Source organism: Homalodisca vitripennis, chromosome 1 (assembly GCF_021130785.1).
Source record: "Homalodisca vitripennis isolate AUS2020 chromosome 1, UT_GWSS_2.1, whole genome shotgun sequence".
NCBI classification, from domain to species: Eukaryota; Metazoa; Arthropoda; class Insecta; order Hemiptera; family Cicadellidae; genus Homalodisca; species Homalodisca vitripennis.
The window spans coordinates 197,954,324-197,973,092 of NC_060207.1; the positions used below are offsets into that span (position 1 = coordinate 197,954,324).

The window sequence follows — 18,769 nt, forward strand, 5'->3', positions numbered from 1 at the left end:
TTGATCGCAAAACCAGATTTCGTACCTAAAATATCCACTTTTTCTCCTAGTAATTAATTTATTTTATTAGAGCTGAATGACTCATTGAAGCCTATATCGTGATGCGATTAACTTGTCGTCAAAGAGAGGTGTACGTAGTTATACTTCCTTTTCCTAAAATATGTTTTTTTTTCTACAAAGAAGTATTATGTGGCGACAGAGACCATATCTTACTGTAAAATAGTAATATTAATTTCTTGATTGCATTAGTTAAAGTTTTCGGGGGACTGAGCAATCTCTGTTTAAAACTAATTAATAACGATGGATAATTTGCAAGTGTAACATGTTTACGGATATTTAAAATCATTCATTATATTACAATAGGAACACAATTATAGTTCTAGTTAATTAGCTCTACAAGCAAACAAGCGGCCTTTCAATTGTACCAAATGATGGTGTAAAAGGTCAATAATCATGTTATTATTATGTGTTTAGCATGTTCAAATAGTTTCTGGTTCTGGGTTAAAAAGAAATAACTATTTTAAACTGTAGCTGTTTAAACATACACAAAATTGAGTCTTTGAAATCAATTTTTGTTAATACAGAATCCTGCAAGGAAACATATATCTAACTGGTATATTTAAAAAGAGAAAGAGATATAACTTTAAAAGGACTTCTAATTTCGTCAGCATGAATTATTAAAATGATTGAATCCATCAAGCCAACACATATTTCAGATCTTTGTGAGCATGAAAGACAATGTGGAAAGTCTAAAAAGGTGCAGCTTCTTTACGTTGTGAAGGGGCATGTTTTTATTTGATAATTGCCTAAAAAATGCTTTAGGTTCCCATTACCTGCAAATCACTAAAAAAAGATCACTCCATGGTATAAAGGCTAAAAAATACCATACCATGTGTCCAAAAGGAAATGCTCTTTTTTTGTATCCATAAAGAAAATTCCTGTTTTTTAATATTGTACCAAAACAAATTGTGTTTTTACTATGTTCGTATTCTGCACATTATTGCTTTCTGATATGGATGCTATTATCGGTCATTTGTTCTACAAGAGGCTCACACACGTCCCATTTTGTCAAGAATATTAGGGATAATAAAACAAATACAATTCTAATTGTATCACAGTGTTTAATTAATTAAAAATATGTTGCTATAAGGACTTTGTTTGTTTTGAGGATTTTAAAATGTATGCTTTTACATAAAAATTTGCAAATAGGCATAGAAAGATGAAGACATTGAAGAGCCAGATATACGTGAAAACTCTGGAGATAGGACATCCATTGTAGTAGAGAAGGAAAATATACAACATAACTACTGCAAATTGAGCCTGCAACAAAAAAACTGTTATTTACTCTCCTATCAGATAAATTGCTATCTTAATACTAATAAATAAATACTCCTGCAATGTGTAATTGTAAATAATATTTAAATGATCTATACCCATATAAAGTTTTGTTGCAAAATTAACTCGTTCCTTTTAAAAATGTTGTAAACAGTTCTGTTTATTTATGTTAATGTTACATTTACTTAATTGAAGTAGTGTTCACTTATAAAGTGTACATTAAAAGTATAACAAGGTGAAGGGGATTAAGCCACCTTAAGTAGTTTGTTTTTTATATTTACAGAAATACTAGCAGTTACTTGTGCATTTGTAACAAATTTAATTTTCTAAATTCGAGACACCATGAATTCTTTTGTTTTCAAAAGATATCCTAAACAAGACTGAGATAAGTGGTTACAGAAAAATATTTAAATATGTTTATCCATTTTAGATTTAAATACAAACATGGGGTCCTGAATACGCAGAGTAAAACTGCTTTTTATTTTGACTAATTACATTTCTCGAATTTATCTCCAATCTTTCATGATATATTATATAAAATTACGAACGATTTCAGTAAATATTAAACTATTATACGGGAGTGGAGATGTCCTAAGTCGAAATGGAAACTAGAGTATAAGTCGTATTAGCTTTTCATTTAACACAATTTATTATGTAATAAATCATGGGATGTTACTCTATTTAACTAAAAATCATTATAAAAACAAACCCGCAAAAGGAAAACTTTTCAACGTAACATACATAATATATAACTACTTTTGACATATGAATATCAACAGACGTTTACTAACACCTGTTTAAATATGTATAACGTTTTACTGTAATTATTATTATTGACTTTGATTGTCTAAAACATATTCATTATCTGCTGATTTTGTCAAACGAGAGTTTTAAGACTAATGGAGCGTACCCTGGTGGGATTTCCGAAATAAGAATACGCCTGTTTATTAACTAAAAATACTAAGAATTTAGATGTAAACTCAGTACAGTGAATCTAGTAAAATTTGCGTACCAGAATAGTTTAAATTGAAAACGGAATTATAGAGCTGTGTATATATTTTTTTAGCTTTTGAAATATTGCTGCAACTAAAAAAAAACAATTTTATCCCTCACTTAAAGATGGAGACATCGAGTAAACAGTGTTTAATTACAAATATATTATAAAACTAATGCGTTATAAATGTTAAAACCAATAATATAATACAGAACACCTATTTCAATAATAAAAAAAAAACAAAAGACAAGTTTATATGCAAAGTGTTTAGGAATCACTTATATTTTAAGATATTCGATATTAGTATGAAAAAAAATTATAATATATACATTTCCCACAAACTCATACTTTAAAATATGCCTTTTTATTTTTTATGTCAGTAACCAGCAAAATTTTAAATATCCTAATTTTGCACAGTAAATTATTATTTTTTCAGTTCTAAATAAAAATAAAGAATTATATGTCATCATAATACATTTCAAAATTTTGGACAGTTTCATATTTTAGACCATTATACAAAAAAAAGAAACAATTAGGTTCATGCCAGTTTTTAAATTACAGTATAGTAAAAGTAGTTAAATCATCATTAAAAATATTTTTGTACCTATACCCTACGTCATATTTAGCTTTTAATTTTTGTTGTACACGATTAATGATGTAGCAAACACGTATACAATTACAATTTTTCGGTGAATTACTACTGTTAAAATTTATAACTACATTTTTCTTTACCAATATTAAGTTTTAGATTTCAAAACAATTATAATAACTTTTATAAACTATTAATATTCTTTTAATATTACACTGGTTATTGTTACTACTACATATTTATCATAATAAATATAAGTATACTACATTCAACCTACCAGCTGAAGTTTAGTAAGGTGTCTTTTCCACCAAAGATATTTTCTTACAGATGGTCCAAACGTTGCAAGGAAGTAATAACTATACATTATAGCGTGGACTAATATATTAATGAAGCCCGGAAATACTGCTTGATGTGCTGAAAAATAATATAAGAATTATCATCATTTTAAATAATTGAAATGTTTTTCGTGACTTCAATGTCAGTAAACCTAGTTGACTTCCCTAATATCCGTACATGTCTATTCCCGTAACGATTAAAGACAATATAGGTTGACACAGTAGGCTGAGCCAGGGAGTTTCCGTGCCGGATGTTTCCCGACGTTCTCTTCTATCGGTCATTTGGCATTGTCAAGGGTGAGATGTACAGTAGTATCCAAAATTCCTGGAATGCCCTTGATAATTGATATAAGTACAGTTTTAAAATATGAACAAAGAGTGTTATCAATGTCCCTACAAATATTTTTATTTGGTACTCTTTATTTTTCGTTTTAATTACAGTCCACGAATTCTTTTAAATTTGAATAATTTAATGGGAAATGGTTTTCAACAGCCTACTGTACAGTATATCAGCCATCGTTAACACTAAACAACTTTAAAGTATGTTTGAATCGAATAAACCCCAATAATTCTTTCATCCGTATTCATAACAAAAGTTTTTTTTCTTATTCACTTAATTGTGCAATTTTCATATCAGGATTATGTCTTTAAGGGATCTGGGTAAGTATTTGTATAAAATTAGTTTATGTCAGCTTAATAAAAAGTATTATATTTCATTAATACTTGATTCTGTGAATGGATTTACTATATTTATAATCCACTGTGTTTTTAAAGTAATTATCTATATAAATTTTAATTAGAATACATACATTTTATATACTTTCCCGTAAACCAAGTGAATACTACCATAGCCACATGGTGGTATACATGAAGAAAGGTTATATGTGAATTTTTCTTCCGCATCACCATGAATACCTGTACAAAAATGCATTCTTACAAAAATGTTAGTAAAAATTTCAGAAAATATATATTATGTCTATCGTGACTCTTTCAAGAATATATATTACCCATGTTAAAGTTAAAATGCAGGTAGACGCATCTCTTATATTTAGATAGGGATTTTTTATATCAGCTAAATTTAGTACTATTGTACGATTTTGTTACCTTGGCATACAATTTGTAACTCGAAGTAGTTGCTTTTCATAACTGCTTAGTTCTAAATAATTTTGTAATTATTAAATTTATTTCCTGCAAAAACGTGGGGATTGTTAGAAACTAAAATGTTGCACTAAACAATCATGCACGTGTTTTTAATTAAAACTGTTCCAAAACAGCTAAAATACGTATAACTCAATTTAAGCCAGATCCATGTGTGTGCAATTTTCGAGAATATTAATACAATACAGCTCATAAGAGCGAATGTAAGCGTCAAAATATTTTCAAGAAGATCTGAGATAGCTGTGAGTTAGTGAAGCTAATAACTTGAAGGGCTGAAAATTCATATCCGTTCATCCGCACGATACTCAAGAACAAAATGGATTGTAGATTTGAAATATTGTATTAAATTATATTTATGTACATGCAACATTGGATTCAACGATGGCAAATATTATTTAACGAAATTTAAGTGGTAAAAAAAAACTGAGTAATCTCATATGACATTTTAAAATTTGCCATAGTAAATCCTATAAATATTTTTAAGAGCTATCAAGAAACGTACCCCCTGTACATAATAAATTTTATGTAATGTCCATTTGATCACAGACAAGAATAATTTCTACAATGATGCATGTCAATCCATGGGATTTGGCTAAACTCCATTACATACGACCCACTCATTATGCTGGCAACGTTCCTCTTTCGTTTGCCAGAGAGATGTAAAATATTTTTGTATGATTTTGGGTTGGTTCATCTCTCTGGGGAATATCTCTAAAATGAAATAGCTTTACACTTGAAATCTGCACGAAATCTTTGCGATCCCTGTTACACAACACTTGGTATGACGTATTCCAACATTGCAAATATTAAAATGTTTTATTTCCTCAGTTGTATCGGATAATTTTCGTAATATTCAGTAAAATTCATGCACGACACTTTATACTATTATATAATAATTTTTCATCTATCAAATAAAGAATATAATTTATTAAATGCACCCAATGTAATCTTACAGCCTAATTTAGTTACTATATACTGCTCAAATTACATTTATTTACCTAATTGAGGAGGTAAAACTATTGGAAATATATAATAAATCTTACCGTATCTAAAAGGTCGACGATTTTCAAAATCAAGAAGTTCCAAAACAGTATGAGGTACTGAAAAGCAATAAAATATTATTTTGCAAAATGTGCATTGTAATATGAAAAATAAAATTAAAAAAAAAACACTTAGAAATAATAGTTTTCATGTTTCGTGATCCCTAAACTTGCTGTAATTGTTTATATGATAAACGTTAATAAACTGAGAAGCACATCACAGAATAATAATATTTAAGAAATAAATTTAATATTGAAAATAAAGAAAATTGTTGTTTACTGGATACAAGTAGATGTAGATTATTGTGAATAAGAAATAAACAAAACACAAGCATATAATTTCATCAGCTACTTAACTCACCATGTTTTTCAATTCATTGATGTTTTCATCATACTCGGTCGGAATTCTACAACTGATGGCCACACAATATGGTATGTGTTCGTAGTAATAATAAAACTATAAGAAAACAAATTGAGCTGTTTAGTATCAAAATATGTAAAACGAGAATATTCCTAGTAATTACAATTACGAACGTAAAAATTTTACAAAATGTAACTTCAACACCTAAAACGTCTACATACACAAGAAGGATAATAATTTAAAACTGCATTATTTAAATAAAGAGAAACCCCCTTTTAATAATATACATATTTAAACTAAATATAAATATTTCTTGCATGTTTCCATAATGTAAGTACTATCAAGAAATATATAATTTAAATTAATAATACTCGGGATTTTATAATTTTTATATAAGTAAAGTTTTTATATTATAAAGTACAGTACAGTTAAATTTTATAATTAAGTAAAGTTTCTGGAAATGTATTTATTTTGCGACGCATATAAATTTGAATAAACGTCTCTGGATAATTTCTAAACAAATCTTGGAACTCATATTACAGAAGTATTAGCTGCAAAGTATTGTCATGAGGGGTTCATGAAATTAACTATCTTTCTAATGTGAGATATTAAATATTCATAGGTGTAAATATAGGCTAGTTGAGAAATACACCGTAGTAAACTATGCTCTAAAGGGTGTAGATAGTCTTTTGTTAGTTATTTGCAAGTTGAAGTAAAAATTAAATTTTCATTTTGTACCTATAAACGTGTAATAATATTTCAAATATGCAACAATTTCCAAAAGCACTGAAATAAATATACTTATATTTGTACTGTGAGGCACATGGTTTATTGCGTAATATGACAACATTCGATGTGTAATGCATTTTATTCGGAAGGTATTTCAACAATATTTCCCCAGTTACTTTTGCCATCAGTTGTGCTTGTTTGAAAACACTACATTCTAATATTCTATGATTATTAGCTGTGGATGAGAACATACAGTTATATAAGCACGGTTTAAACCGTTGCTTTCAATGTCAGTCATTGGGTAACCTTGAAGAATAAAACTGAAATTATGAATTGTTTATGGCGTTTATTTCATAAATCTTTTTTTATAAAATTTCTCATAAGATTTTTCCAAGAAGTGCAATAATGCTTTTGATATAATTCAGAACAAAAGATTAACATTCACTAGACCTTAATGAGATATATTGTTTAGATTTTAATTCTAGTGCAAAAAAAATGAATTTGGTTTTACACGCAATGGATTCAATTTAAGATGCCATATCACAGAATATTACTTTTGTGAGATAGAAGCAAATTGATAGAACATGGTCATCTTTAAGCCTGGTAATACTTTATTAATTCTTATACACCGAATTTGGCATATGTTCATTAACGAGGTGAAATAACAAAGGAATGAGTAGTTACAGTATTATTGGACGGGTATCGACACATCAGCCCACAGTATGTTTTATTGTAACGGTAAAACACAATTCCATACCAATTACACACAGTTTCCTGCTTCAAGTGTTTTAGAAATGAACCGGTTGTGGACTAACGATGACCCTATTTGGTAGCTAGAGTAAGGATGAATTATAAAGTATATTTATAAGACATTGTATACCTTTAGAACTTTACTGAGAGTTTTGTACTCAGACTAGTGAAACAGCGAAGGTAGACTCTCTCAAAATCCAAACGGAATTAGGATCAGTGTATCCACGTTCGAATCAAGTGAATTTATACAGGAATACAACTGCAAAGAGGTATCTTCTAGACTTACAGTGTATTCTCATGTTTGTACTAATACGCACTCCAATTGAGAGATCTAGGGGTAAGTCCTGGTAAGGATCCATCATAATAGCAGACACGTAAATTCAAAATAGCATGCATATCCAATTAGAACTTTAAAGAGAAAAAGTACAGTGAAGTTTCTCAAGTAATGTGTGGTTGACTGTTACGTGATTCAAAGTTGTCACAGAATGCGTTGTCCGTGCTCAAACTATCTTCTTTTACAATTTCTTTCTAAAAAGTTCAACTACTAATACCACTGTGTTTTGAGTTTTAATTTTGATTTAAATAGCATGTTTAATTGTCCATAAAACTTCCTTAAAAGAAAACTGTCCATACCGATTAGAAAATTTTAATTCATCTCCTCAGGAATGGAACTCCTCAGGATAAATTAAAGCTCACTTGATAATACGTTCGTATCTCACGTCAAAACTGCTTTTCACAATAATTACTAAATTCATTATTGATGAATCTTTTCAAGTAAAAAAGTTAATCTCTAGGTTTGTGGAAACTTTATTAAGTTATTGGATCTATATCACATACGTTATATACGTTATACCTTTTCCCCTCAAATATCTTGTCCTCTTAGGATACATTTCCTTAACTCCTATAAATTTAGAAATAGAATAATTAATTATTATTTGATATAAACTTATTAGTTATTGAACATATCATTAACTAAAGCTACTGTATTGAGTACAATAGTGAGTAAAATGTACTCTAAGGTAAATAACAGTCCATTGACTACCCTATATTATGAAATCGTGTAATATTATGCAAATCATATACGATATGGCATATCAATTATTCCATTTCCAAATACGTCGCTGATATTATGCTACATCAATTTGTATCGATAATCACTATCAAAATGCCCCTAAACTTTTAAACGTCTCCGAAAATTCCGGCAATTATTTGATTACTGTTATAGCAATTTAAATTAATAGATTTTACAACTTAAAGTAACCCTTTATTATGGAGTTTTTATGAATAACTATAAATTGAATTTTTTATGGTTGGGAAGTATGGTTTTTTACTTTTGTCTATCTAGACTTATAGATTCGCATAGCTTAGATGGACTATCCACCTTAGACGATGAGTTTTTCACCAACTATATTGCAAAACTAGAGTGCTGATGGTTTGGCTCGGAATACAGGTAACGCATATTCAAATCCTGTCTGACACCGTAGCACTTTTTATCCTCTTTTAACTCTTTTTCAAAAATAATTAAAATAAAATAAAATATAAGCATTGTGCACACTGATGTCAAAATGCGCTCTTACCGGTATTAAAATTAAACCGCTGTTGTAAATAACTTGAAAAATGTTATAAAGTCGCATAACAGTCTTCATGTCGTAAGGTTCTCTTTTATCCATGTAGGCTGGACCTATCTTCAAAATGATTACCAAATAGATGCCGATGATCACTACTATGGGAACTGGTGAGTTCATTAGTATCCAATCCTTAGTTATTATATCTGAAAAAAAAACAAATAAAATTATTTTGTATTACTAATTTTTTTTAATAATGTCTGGATATTACTAGTTTTCATTTCTTTCATGTTTCAATCACTGGAGACAGCCGATCTTACCTTAAAATGTAAATTAACCTATTTTATAGTACATATGTACCACACTATAACAAAGGGTTCCGTGGTTTGTGTTATTTTATCCGTGTATTCTTAAGTTATTTTATACTCGTTATCTATATACTTTAAAAAATAGAAAACCAACTTATTAATTTCTAAAAAATATTATACACTTTTAGAATTACTAAAGATTTAGGAAATTTAAAAATACTAACAATGCAAATTAGTAAACACCCTTATACTAAATTATTCACTACAGTGTAAGAAACAAGATTTAAATAACCACCAAGATATCGTTTTTGGTTTTTTAACTATATGTATTTATATAAAACAACCTGCGCTTTATGAAATATACATTTTAACATAAATGTTGGTTTTGAACCTATAAATCCTAATATTAATTCCTTTCAGCGTAATATAAGGGGTTATCTGGGTGTTTGTGTGGCCCAATACTTACTGTCCAATCCTATTTTTAATAAAAAGGTGTTTAATCACCGATTTATCGAGCAGATTTTTCAGTGTTCTCAATTCTAAGTTCATTATTTGACTTATTCTGAATGCACATTTACATCTATAAACAACTGTACACTATCAAACACCGGGGTATGTTTCCCTGGTTTAAAGTTACTATAGATTCAATTCTTATATTAAGACTTAACAAATAAAAAGACTTTTAAAAACTTAACAAATTTAAACACAAACACAATATTTCTGCTATAAATAGACGTACTTCATAAAAACAATAGACTTTTTTCATCAATTTCTACAGGGCTGCCAACTACACAAATCAAAAACAATAAATAATTGTTACAAAAAGTTGAAGTTGCAAAATCTCCTATAAGAAATGAATTACAGTAAAACCATACTAATAATTAATATAAGCACAGCCCAATGAGGTTTTATCTATCATAGCTTTTGCCGACAGCTTCAAAGGGAGTCCTCGGTGGCAAATTCTGACCATCTCATGTTTTGGGAAATTTCGTAACATAGATGAGTACTTTCCTAATCACTAAAATTTAAAGCGGCGTTAAAAATATTTGTACACACTAAAAAGGTAAACAAATTGGAAATACATATGTATATTGAAATAAATATTGTTAATCAAATATGTTGAACCAGAACAGTTGATTACACTAGAATTCCTCTTTTAATTAATCTTTTACAACTTTAGAGACCAAGGTTGGATTATGTCGCGACTTTAAAGACCAGTGGAGCGTAGTCCAGAAAGATGTTTGAAATAAGAATAGACCTATATAAATTCCAGGAACCTTAAAAATGCCAATGTCATATTACAGCGCAATATCATTCATATATATATATATATATATATATATATATATATATATATATATATATACATACTAGTAAGACCTCATTGGGTCAAAAAGGGTATACTTCCAGTACTTTTTACCCACCTCCGTTCTAAGCCATTTAAAGAGTAATAGTTTATCTTTCCCAAAGACGAAAGTATATCGTATAACTAAAAAGTTATTGCGGCTACTATGAGTCTGTTCCGATCGTTTAACTTCACTCATTCAATTCGTTTACGGTTCCACCATTGACTTATGCTGTTGCAAAGACCAAGACAATTATCACATATGTTGGTTTTGGAATAAAACGAAGATTAATTTCAAGTGATGAAGTGATTTTGATAATTCCACCGTTCAAGAAATACTTATAAGGATATAATGTGCCTGGTATAAGAGGAAGAGTATGTTATCCGTTTGCTTTTCTTTAACTGGATTTGTAAATATAAATCATTTTTGAATTCATCTGAAGACTAGTAATATGTTATTGATGAAAGTATAAATTGCGAACAAAACTGTATCTGTTTAAGCAACTAACGACTGAAAAATATACAGGATATATTATTATTGTATTTTCCTTATTAAAAATAAGCTAAACTTGTAAAAAATAAGTAAGTCATAATTAAGGTTTTATTGCCATTACATTGCCTCATGCTCTCCTGCTCTCCTTCTTTTATATGTAAGTAAACATATAATTATATTAAATATTATATTTTATTAATTCTATGACAAGTTTCAATTTCTTACCTGCGCCCAATAAATTAGTGAGGTCATCTTCTGAATGTGATTCAACTTTAGATAACGCTGAACCAGTTTCCATCGTTTTGGATTTCTCTCTAAGTTCACTAAATCACGTAGTAGATCTCGTAAAATATCACTATTTGTTTGAGATGATTTAAAAGCACAAAAATATTCACTAAGGACACAGTTTATCATAAATAAAACGTTCTGAACATAATGCACCCGCCAAAAACATTGAAATACAAATCACTTAAATCCTTGTTTTAGTTAATATAACTCCATTACACTAACTTTGCAAAGTTTATAGAAATATTTATAAATTACCATATAGTGTATAAAAAAGAATTTTCACTAGAATTCCATGAAATATATTATAATGTATTTTTCCATAAAACAAATACTAGTCTCTAAGCAATTCCTGCAAACCCCACGCGAGCACTGCAAATGTCAATGTCCTGTATTGTATGTTAATTTATGCACACAAGAAAATATTTCCCTTGCATTATTCAAGCTAATTCAATGAATCATGTATATGGTTAAAAGTCACCGCCTGTTTTCGGCCGTTTGGTGAAAATTAAACACGTAGAGCTGTAGTGTACCGTATTACAGAGGATGTAAAAATATAGTTTACAAATGCTAAAGCTTACAAATTAAACTATCATTTTTCGATTTCATACTTGAATCTTCCCATTAGACGAATATTATCCCGTAACCCAATATATTTATTGTAAAGTTATGAAACTCATTCGTTTATTCTATTTAAATTTGGCTTAATATCATTTCTGCATCTTCTGCTGAACTTAGCGAATCCTACAAGAAACTGAACATGTGTATAATTCATGTGCATATCTGACTAGATTCCTAAGAACTTAGAGGTGTAAACATAAAACGTTACTTACTAAAATTTTACATATACAATATTAAGTTTGATTATGAGCCATGTCTCTCTATGGAATGATACCAAAGCTTAGTTAGACCTGACGAGTCTGCAGAATATCTCTAACAAGACTTGACCTACGTGCTCCAGATTTAACTTAAAAGTTCATGCATTCTAGAAGCTTTTTTCTTTTTGGAATTTTTAATTAATTAGAAATATATATATATATATATATATATATATATATATATATATATATATATATATATATATATATCACATATTAACACATGTACCCTTACCATCTCAACAAATAAAACATTAATATTAATAGTGACTTGGAGTGCAGCCTTTAATTATTGAATCACTGATACGAAACCCAACTTGATTAAACAACAATCTTAAAGTGTATATAGCAAGAATTATCGAGAACTATTAAATATTTGACTTTAAGTTTTGCATGAAATTCCATTTCTATAAGAATGAGTTCTATGATGCGTCATTTTAGTGTTAATAACATTTTGAAAATATTGTGTTTCCGTTTTTTCTGTCCAAATAACTTCTTAAGAATGGAATGAGCTATAGATTAGAAACTTGGCATGCAACACCTGATAAATCTATCATGACACGTGATGTGGTGTACCTCTACCTTGTTTACATAAGAAAGATCTCTTTCAATGATGGTGAATTCCATTCTTCATTATAGTATATGGCCAAATCGCCATCTAGGATAAATCTCAAACCTCCAAACAGCGGGATCCAGTAGGGAAAAGTACCCCTCATATGATTAAATGGTAATTTAATTTTTACTCATAGGATGTCCAGATTGTTTTTTCACATTTAGTTTTTTAACTTAACTCCATATTAACGTTTTCGTGCCTATTAATTTTTGAACTCTTTCTTTGCCTGTAGTTAGCAATTAAAATCCATATTAACGACAGAATTTCTGTACAAAAGCGTGTTGATAGATGGAAAATGCTTCATCGAGATTTATTATATTGAAAACATTGAAGTATAATGTTATGTAGTTTATTTTCTGTTTGTGTGGGCTTAAGAAATTGTATACATAAATATCTAAAATACATGTGATTAAAATGACGACCAACATTAAATGAATTATTATCGGTTGTCTCAAAACCACTATTAATTCCATTTCCCCATATTTAAAATACCTTATTAATTCAATGTCTTCAAATGAAAAATTGTCTACAATCTAAGTAGTGTACTAATTTCTTGTGAGGTATATTTATTTTACTCATACCATAATTTTTTAGAATACCAAACCATTACGCAACATCGAAAAACTTTTATGGCTAATTAAAGAAACATTTTTTGAATATAAATATATTTCTTCTCTTTGATTGCACGTGAGAGTAGAATATAATTTATTGAGGAATAATCATGACTTAATGAAAATATATTTTTATGCAACTAAATCAAATTTATTGAAATTAAAAAGGAACACATCCATTTTTATGTTACGACTTAATTAACATACTATAATGCTTTGTTCTTCTTATTAACAGTCTTAATACTAGTAGGTTTCCTAAGGTAAGCCTTAACGTAGAAGTGTATAAATAGACACATTATAACGAAGATGTTGATGAGCCAAATGGTGGTGAACAGTGTTGACATAGGGCACTTGTAGTAATACAGGGATGAAATGTAGCCTAGAATAACCACAAACTGGGCCTGAAAGAGAGTCATCTGTTAGTTTATTTAGTAATTAGGGTCTATATTCCAGTCAAATTTCCAAATCCATTTACAAACGTTTATATAAATAACTAGCAGTTGCCCACGGCGTCGCCCGTAGTTTCCAAAGTGTTGCACCTTTATGAGCACGTTTGGTTCGATGAATTTAATTTCTGACGCGAATGTGTAGTTTGCCTTCTTTCCACGATCAAGACAATAAAGCGTGTATATTTGTGGGGGTTGTAATTAAGAAAATATTAAACATACTAAGCTTTGAGAGCCCATAACAGCCTTCAAATGTGAAGTAAATACTAGACTACATGTCTCCTATGCCTGTATTTATGATATTAACGTTTTACTGTTTACACACACAAGTAGATATATATATATGCCGGTTCTAGCGCACTTTTGGAGCCGACCGAAAATGAATGGAAAATACTGTTTAAAGGACAATAAACGAATCTGCAAATCACGAATGAAAAATTAACCGAATCTATAGCTGTTTGCTTCTACTTTCTTAAGATGTCTATTGGAAACTTACTCAAATCTAAAATTTTACTGGATTTCTCTAATATCGTTCTTAATCACGTCATATGATAAAAATTTCTCAGAAACAACAACAACATAACAAATCGCGTTTGTAACAGCATTTTGAAAATCCATATTGATAATTATATCGTTCTTTGAACCAGAAATATTTGTCAAACTCTTTGTTTGTATCAATGACATAAATGGGTCTATTTGCTATAAATTCTTTGGGATTGTAATACATTTCCATATTTTTGTAGTAAACTTTCTTAAAATCTTGATACATCTGATACATGATTCTGAAAAGACCTCCGGAAATGTTTAAATTTTGTAATTCATCTGGATAATAAGAACCATTCAATTTTACTCTGATATTTTTTACATTCAAACTATCGAACTTTGAAGGATTTTTTTCTTGATTATTCTGTCTATCTTGTTTGAAAACCAACAATAATGAACTTGGGATTGAAAATATTTCTATAAATATTTGTGATATCGAATGAATAAGTTGTTCCCGAAATACCTTTTTGCTCAATACATTGCCAATCTAGAAAATTAAACATAATGTTTTTGAGATTTTGTAATTTCATCAATCAACTGAATTTTACTCGTAGTTTTGTAATCAATCATCGGCACTCTAATGAAAAACTCGTTAATTGTAATTTTGCCATCAACTGGCATATCATTTCCAGTTTTTGTTTTTAATATCGCATCATCATCTTCAGCTCTTATGAAACTAATGTAAAATCCACCTTTATAGATTGGAAAATTGACATTTTCAAAGAATCCTAAGCCGAAATGTGCTAAATCACCGACCGCTTCAAATTGTCCAAATTTAAAAGTTGATTCAAAACTGTTTGAAAATACATCACTTTTGAAATAAGAGATATGGTTCCTTTAACAGTACTTAATTGACCACAATTTTCAATTTCTTCTATCAATTTATTGTGTTTTCTTACTTCAATTTTAGAAAATAAAAACGGCACGAAATTATCAATCAATCTGACATTATTTGTTCCAAGATATGCTTGACCATCTTGTTTTGTTAAAGTTCCAGAAATATAAAACTGGAAGTTAGACGAGCAAAAATTATCTCCAAAATCAATATTAAACTCAGTTCTTTTATTCGGTTCATTCAAACTTTGTTTACTAATTGGATAGAAATTTTTAATCTCCGCCCTTTCAATATCGCCTGAATACTTTTTGCAGTCCGCCATTTAATAAGAGAAAATTTCAAATATTTTTTACGAAAATTTTAAACATTGTAACTCATTGTAAACATTTTAAATAACGATTTAATGTACGTTTTTATAAGAAAAGATATAAATTTTGTCATTTATTAATGATCTACCTCATCATATTCGGGATTTTCTGCTTTAAATTTTGCAATTTCGGCCACATATTTCAATAAAATTTGCACAGGATAGTAACCGCTATCTATAATATTTTTCCAATCAACTGAATCTTTAAATTCTTTCCAAAAACCCTGTGCTCAAATGTTGATAAAGTCTTTTGCCTTTCATATAGAACAGACATGTGTTCTTTCAATTGATAATGTATATTTTCTTTAATGAATTCTGTGGACAGATTTTGATATTTTGCAATGTTATACCAATTTAACTTATTAATGTACAATCGCATCATATCTTCGGATAGTTCATATTTTTGAGAAATATCATCCCAGTGTTCTTTTTTCAAATCTCTTTCGTGTTGCATTATAAAAAGATCGAAAGCACTGTAATGTCCCGCCATCTCTATTTATTAGGAAAAAATTTCAAATCAAGTTTTTATAAATTGGCTCTTTTTAGTGTTACATTCAGCACATTTTCCAGAATTCTCTTAACTCCATTGATGTTTACATTATATTTTATATCATTTGTTGCAGTTTTTTCTTTACATCTCACACAATATATGAGCGTCATTTATATAGGGAAAATTTATCATGCATAAACCCCTGCGAGAATACCTACATCATCAATTCTTTCATCAAGTTCTTCATAGAACTTATTAATTTGTTTTTCTAATTTTTGAAATTTATCAGCATATGAATCACTGTATTGAACAAATTTATAAGCAATATTTTCAAAGGTTTTGGTGGCATCTAAACTAAACTTATCAAAAGACTGTTGAAATTTTGTAATTTTTTCATTAATTTCGTCACAATTTTCTATAAATCTTTTATTTCTGGCTTCTAACTTTTCATAGACTTCTGTTGTAAAATCTTTAACATGCTGTTTATGATTCTCATAATTTTGTTTTAGTTCATTAAACATTTTAATATGATCTTCGAATTGATCTTTTACGATAACATCAAACGGATAAATTCCCTTACTAACGCTGCTAAGTCTTTTTCCTTTTTCCTTTAAAATCTAAGGCATCTTTAACAATCGGATCATTTAAATCAACAATATCGATGTTTTCTGATAATTTTAGAGGTTTTAAAATTTGTTCTTTAACAACAACATCATGTTTGTCAATACCAGGTCGAACACCGACAATTCTTTTTTATTAGCCAAACTAACATAATTCTTTTCAACTTTGATCGCTTCAGTAATTTTATCAGCTTTTTCGATATGAGACATTAAATTGGTAAATATTTTTTTGCACCATCTTCAAAATCTTTTTTCAATGTTTTTATTTTATCAGCAACTTCATTTGAACTCATGAAATTTACAAGTTTGTTATCATATTCTGCTTTAAAATCTTCAATCTCGACAGCAAACATATCTGAATCTGGAAGGTTTTGCAATAAATTTTCTAACTTGTTATCAAACTCATTTCTCAAACTATCAAAATTCAAACTATTAACTTTATTTCGAATAATTTCATCTACATTTTGAATACTTTCTGTTTTAATTTGTGTTCCAAATACATCAAAAATAATTTGTGAATCCATATTTATTAAGTAATAATTTGTTTACAACTTCTTTAAAATCTGTACCATCAGTCAACTCATTCAAAACAAAAACACATAAATGACCACAATTTGGGGGATCTTTATAGTCTTGAATTTGAGAATCATTATAATAAACGTTAAATTTTTTCAAATATTGGATCAATTCTCTCGGTGGTTTGTCCTCAATTCTTCCATACGAATCAAAATAATATGCATTCTTATCATTTTTATAGTAGCAAATCCAATGCGTTCCACTTCCCATAATCGAGTCTAAATTCACAATTCCACATTCAAATTTCCTAACTTTTTCAGGTAATGTATCTCTCATGAAAATTCCTCTAAAATGTTTAATGTTTTTGCAGATTTCTTCCAATTCTCCGAATTTTAATGGTTTGATTTCAAATTTTTTTTAATGTTTTATTTCACGTAATTCAAAGTTTTTTCATCTAATCCAGATCCTATAACATCTTCTAACTCTTTATCTAACCAATTTAAAATGTTTCGAACAATAGGAATCACGTCTTTTTTAACGATTGGAGCAGCTTTTCGAACATAAGGAACAACATTTTTAACAACTGGAATATTTTCTCCAAAATCTAATAAATCTTTCAAAAGTCCACCATTTTTAAGCTCTTTCAACTGGTTATAAGAAAATTCTATTCTGGTTCCTTTATTGTTTTTCTTATGTTTTTCGAGTTTATTGTATTGTCTATTTGTTAAAAATATCTTATCTTCGCCATTTTTTAGTTGATCTATTTTAAATTGAATACTAACAGGTATTTTCTTCTTAAAAGCGGATTTTATTTTCTCTTTCTGAGTTTTACTGAAATTTACGTTCACCTCCATTTATATAGCTAAAATTTCAAGTTCTCTTCGATTCCCATTCCTAGTTTTCTTTTTTAAAACATTGCTCCAGCTGTTGGAAGTGCAGCAAATCTTTCACCTAAACTAGCATCTTTTGATAAAAATCTATCCATTGCCTTAACTTGTAAATGTTTATCTGCAATATGCCTAGAATTTGTGTCTCTATGTTTTGCATAAAAAATGTCGTGTTCCATTGCAGCTTGATCTAATTTATTCACACCAGGATCTCCTCTTTTTAGTCTTTGTTCAAGCTTTGTCCCAGGCCCCAGATATTGATAGCCTGGTACGTGTAATTGAAAAGGCAAATTGTTGATAAAATCATTCAAAAGTCCACTACCTATAATTGGAGAACTTACTTATTTGAGGCAAAATTCGTTTTAAATATTTAATTCCATCGGGTTTTTCAATCAATTCATCAAGTTTGTTCGAAATAAAATCTTTAATCGCTTTCTTTTCATTCAAAAAATTGTTATTTCCAGCCTTTTCTTGAGCATAAATATAATTAATAATTCCATCAAGTTTTGTCAAATCATCGATATATCTGTATTCAATCTTATTATCACTGTACTTTCTTACACCAGATCCTTCGATTCGTTTTTACCAAATTGGTTTAATTAAATTCATATATTTTTTACCTCTACTTGATTTAGGCTTTTTAGTTGATGGATCATTATTTTTGTAAATTGAATCA

At 28.8% G+C, this 18,769-nt stretch overlaps 2 protein-coding genes across 2 annotated transcripts in view; both read right to left on the minus strand.

Moving 5' to 3' along the window:
- Positions 1-1,107: 1,107 nt before the first annotated feature.
- On the minus strand, positions 1,108-11,678 carry LOC124353004 (elongation of very long chain fatty acids protein 4-like). Its single transcript, XM_046802786.1, has 7 exons — positions 11,228-11,678; positions 8,869-9,062; positions 5,813-5,908; positions 5,455-5,511; positions 4,063-4,168; positions 3,196-3,332; positions 1,108-1,320 (listed from the first exon to the last, which is right to left on the minus strand). Exons 1-7 carry the CDS (start codon positions 11,298-11,300, stop codon positions 1,144-1,146), a joined length of 840 nt encoding a protein of 279 aa, XP_046658742.1. The 5' UTR covers positions 11,301-11,678; the 3' UTR covers positions 1,108-1,143.
- A 1,840-nt stretch (positions 11,679-13,518) lies between these two features.
- Positions 13,519-18,769, minus strand: part of LOC124354525 — a 52,722-nt gene continuing 47,471 nt past the window's right edge. The window contains exon 14 of the mRNA XM_046805055.1: positions 13,519-13,790. Coding sequence (XP_046661011.1) covers positions 13,596-13,790 — 195 coding nt within the window. The 3' untranslated portion in view covers positions 13,519-13,595. The remainder of the gene's footprint in view (positions 13,791-18,769) is intronic.

Bases quoted from the DNA above. Each gene is read 5' to 3' on its own strand.
- LOC124353004 (XM_046802786.1), bottom strand. From the start codon at position 11,300: ATGGAAACTGGTTCAGCGTTATCTAAAGTTGAATCACATTCAGAAGAT. The intron at 3,333-4,062 runs GTATGTATTCTA...ATTATTTTTCAG, and splicing joins TACGGGAAAGTATATAAAAT to CACATCAAGCAGTATTTCCG. The intron at 1,321-3,195 runs GTAGGTTGAATG...TTTTTGTTGCAG, and splicing joins ACCTTACTAAACTTCAGCTG to GCTCAATTTGCAGTAGTTAT.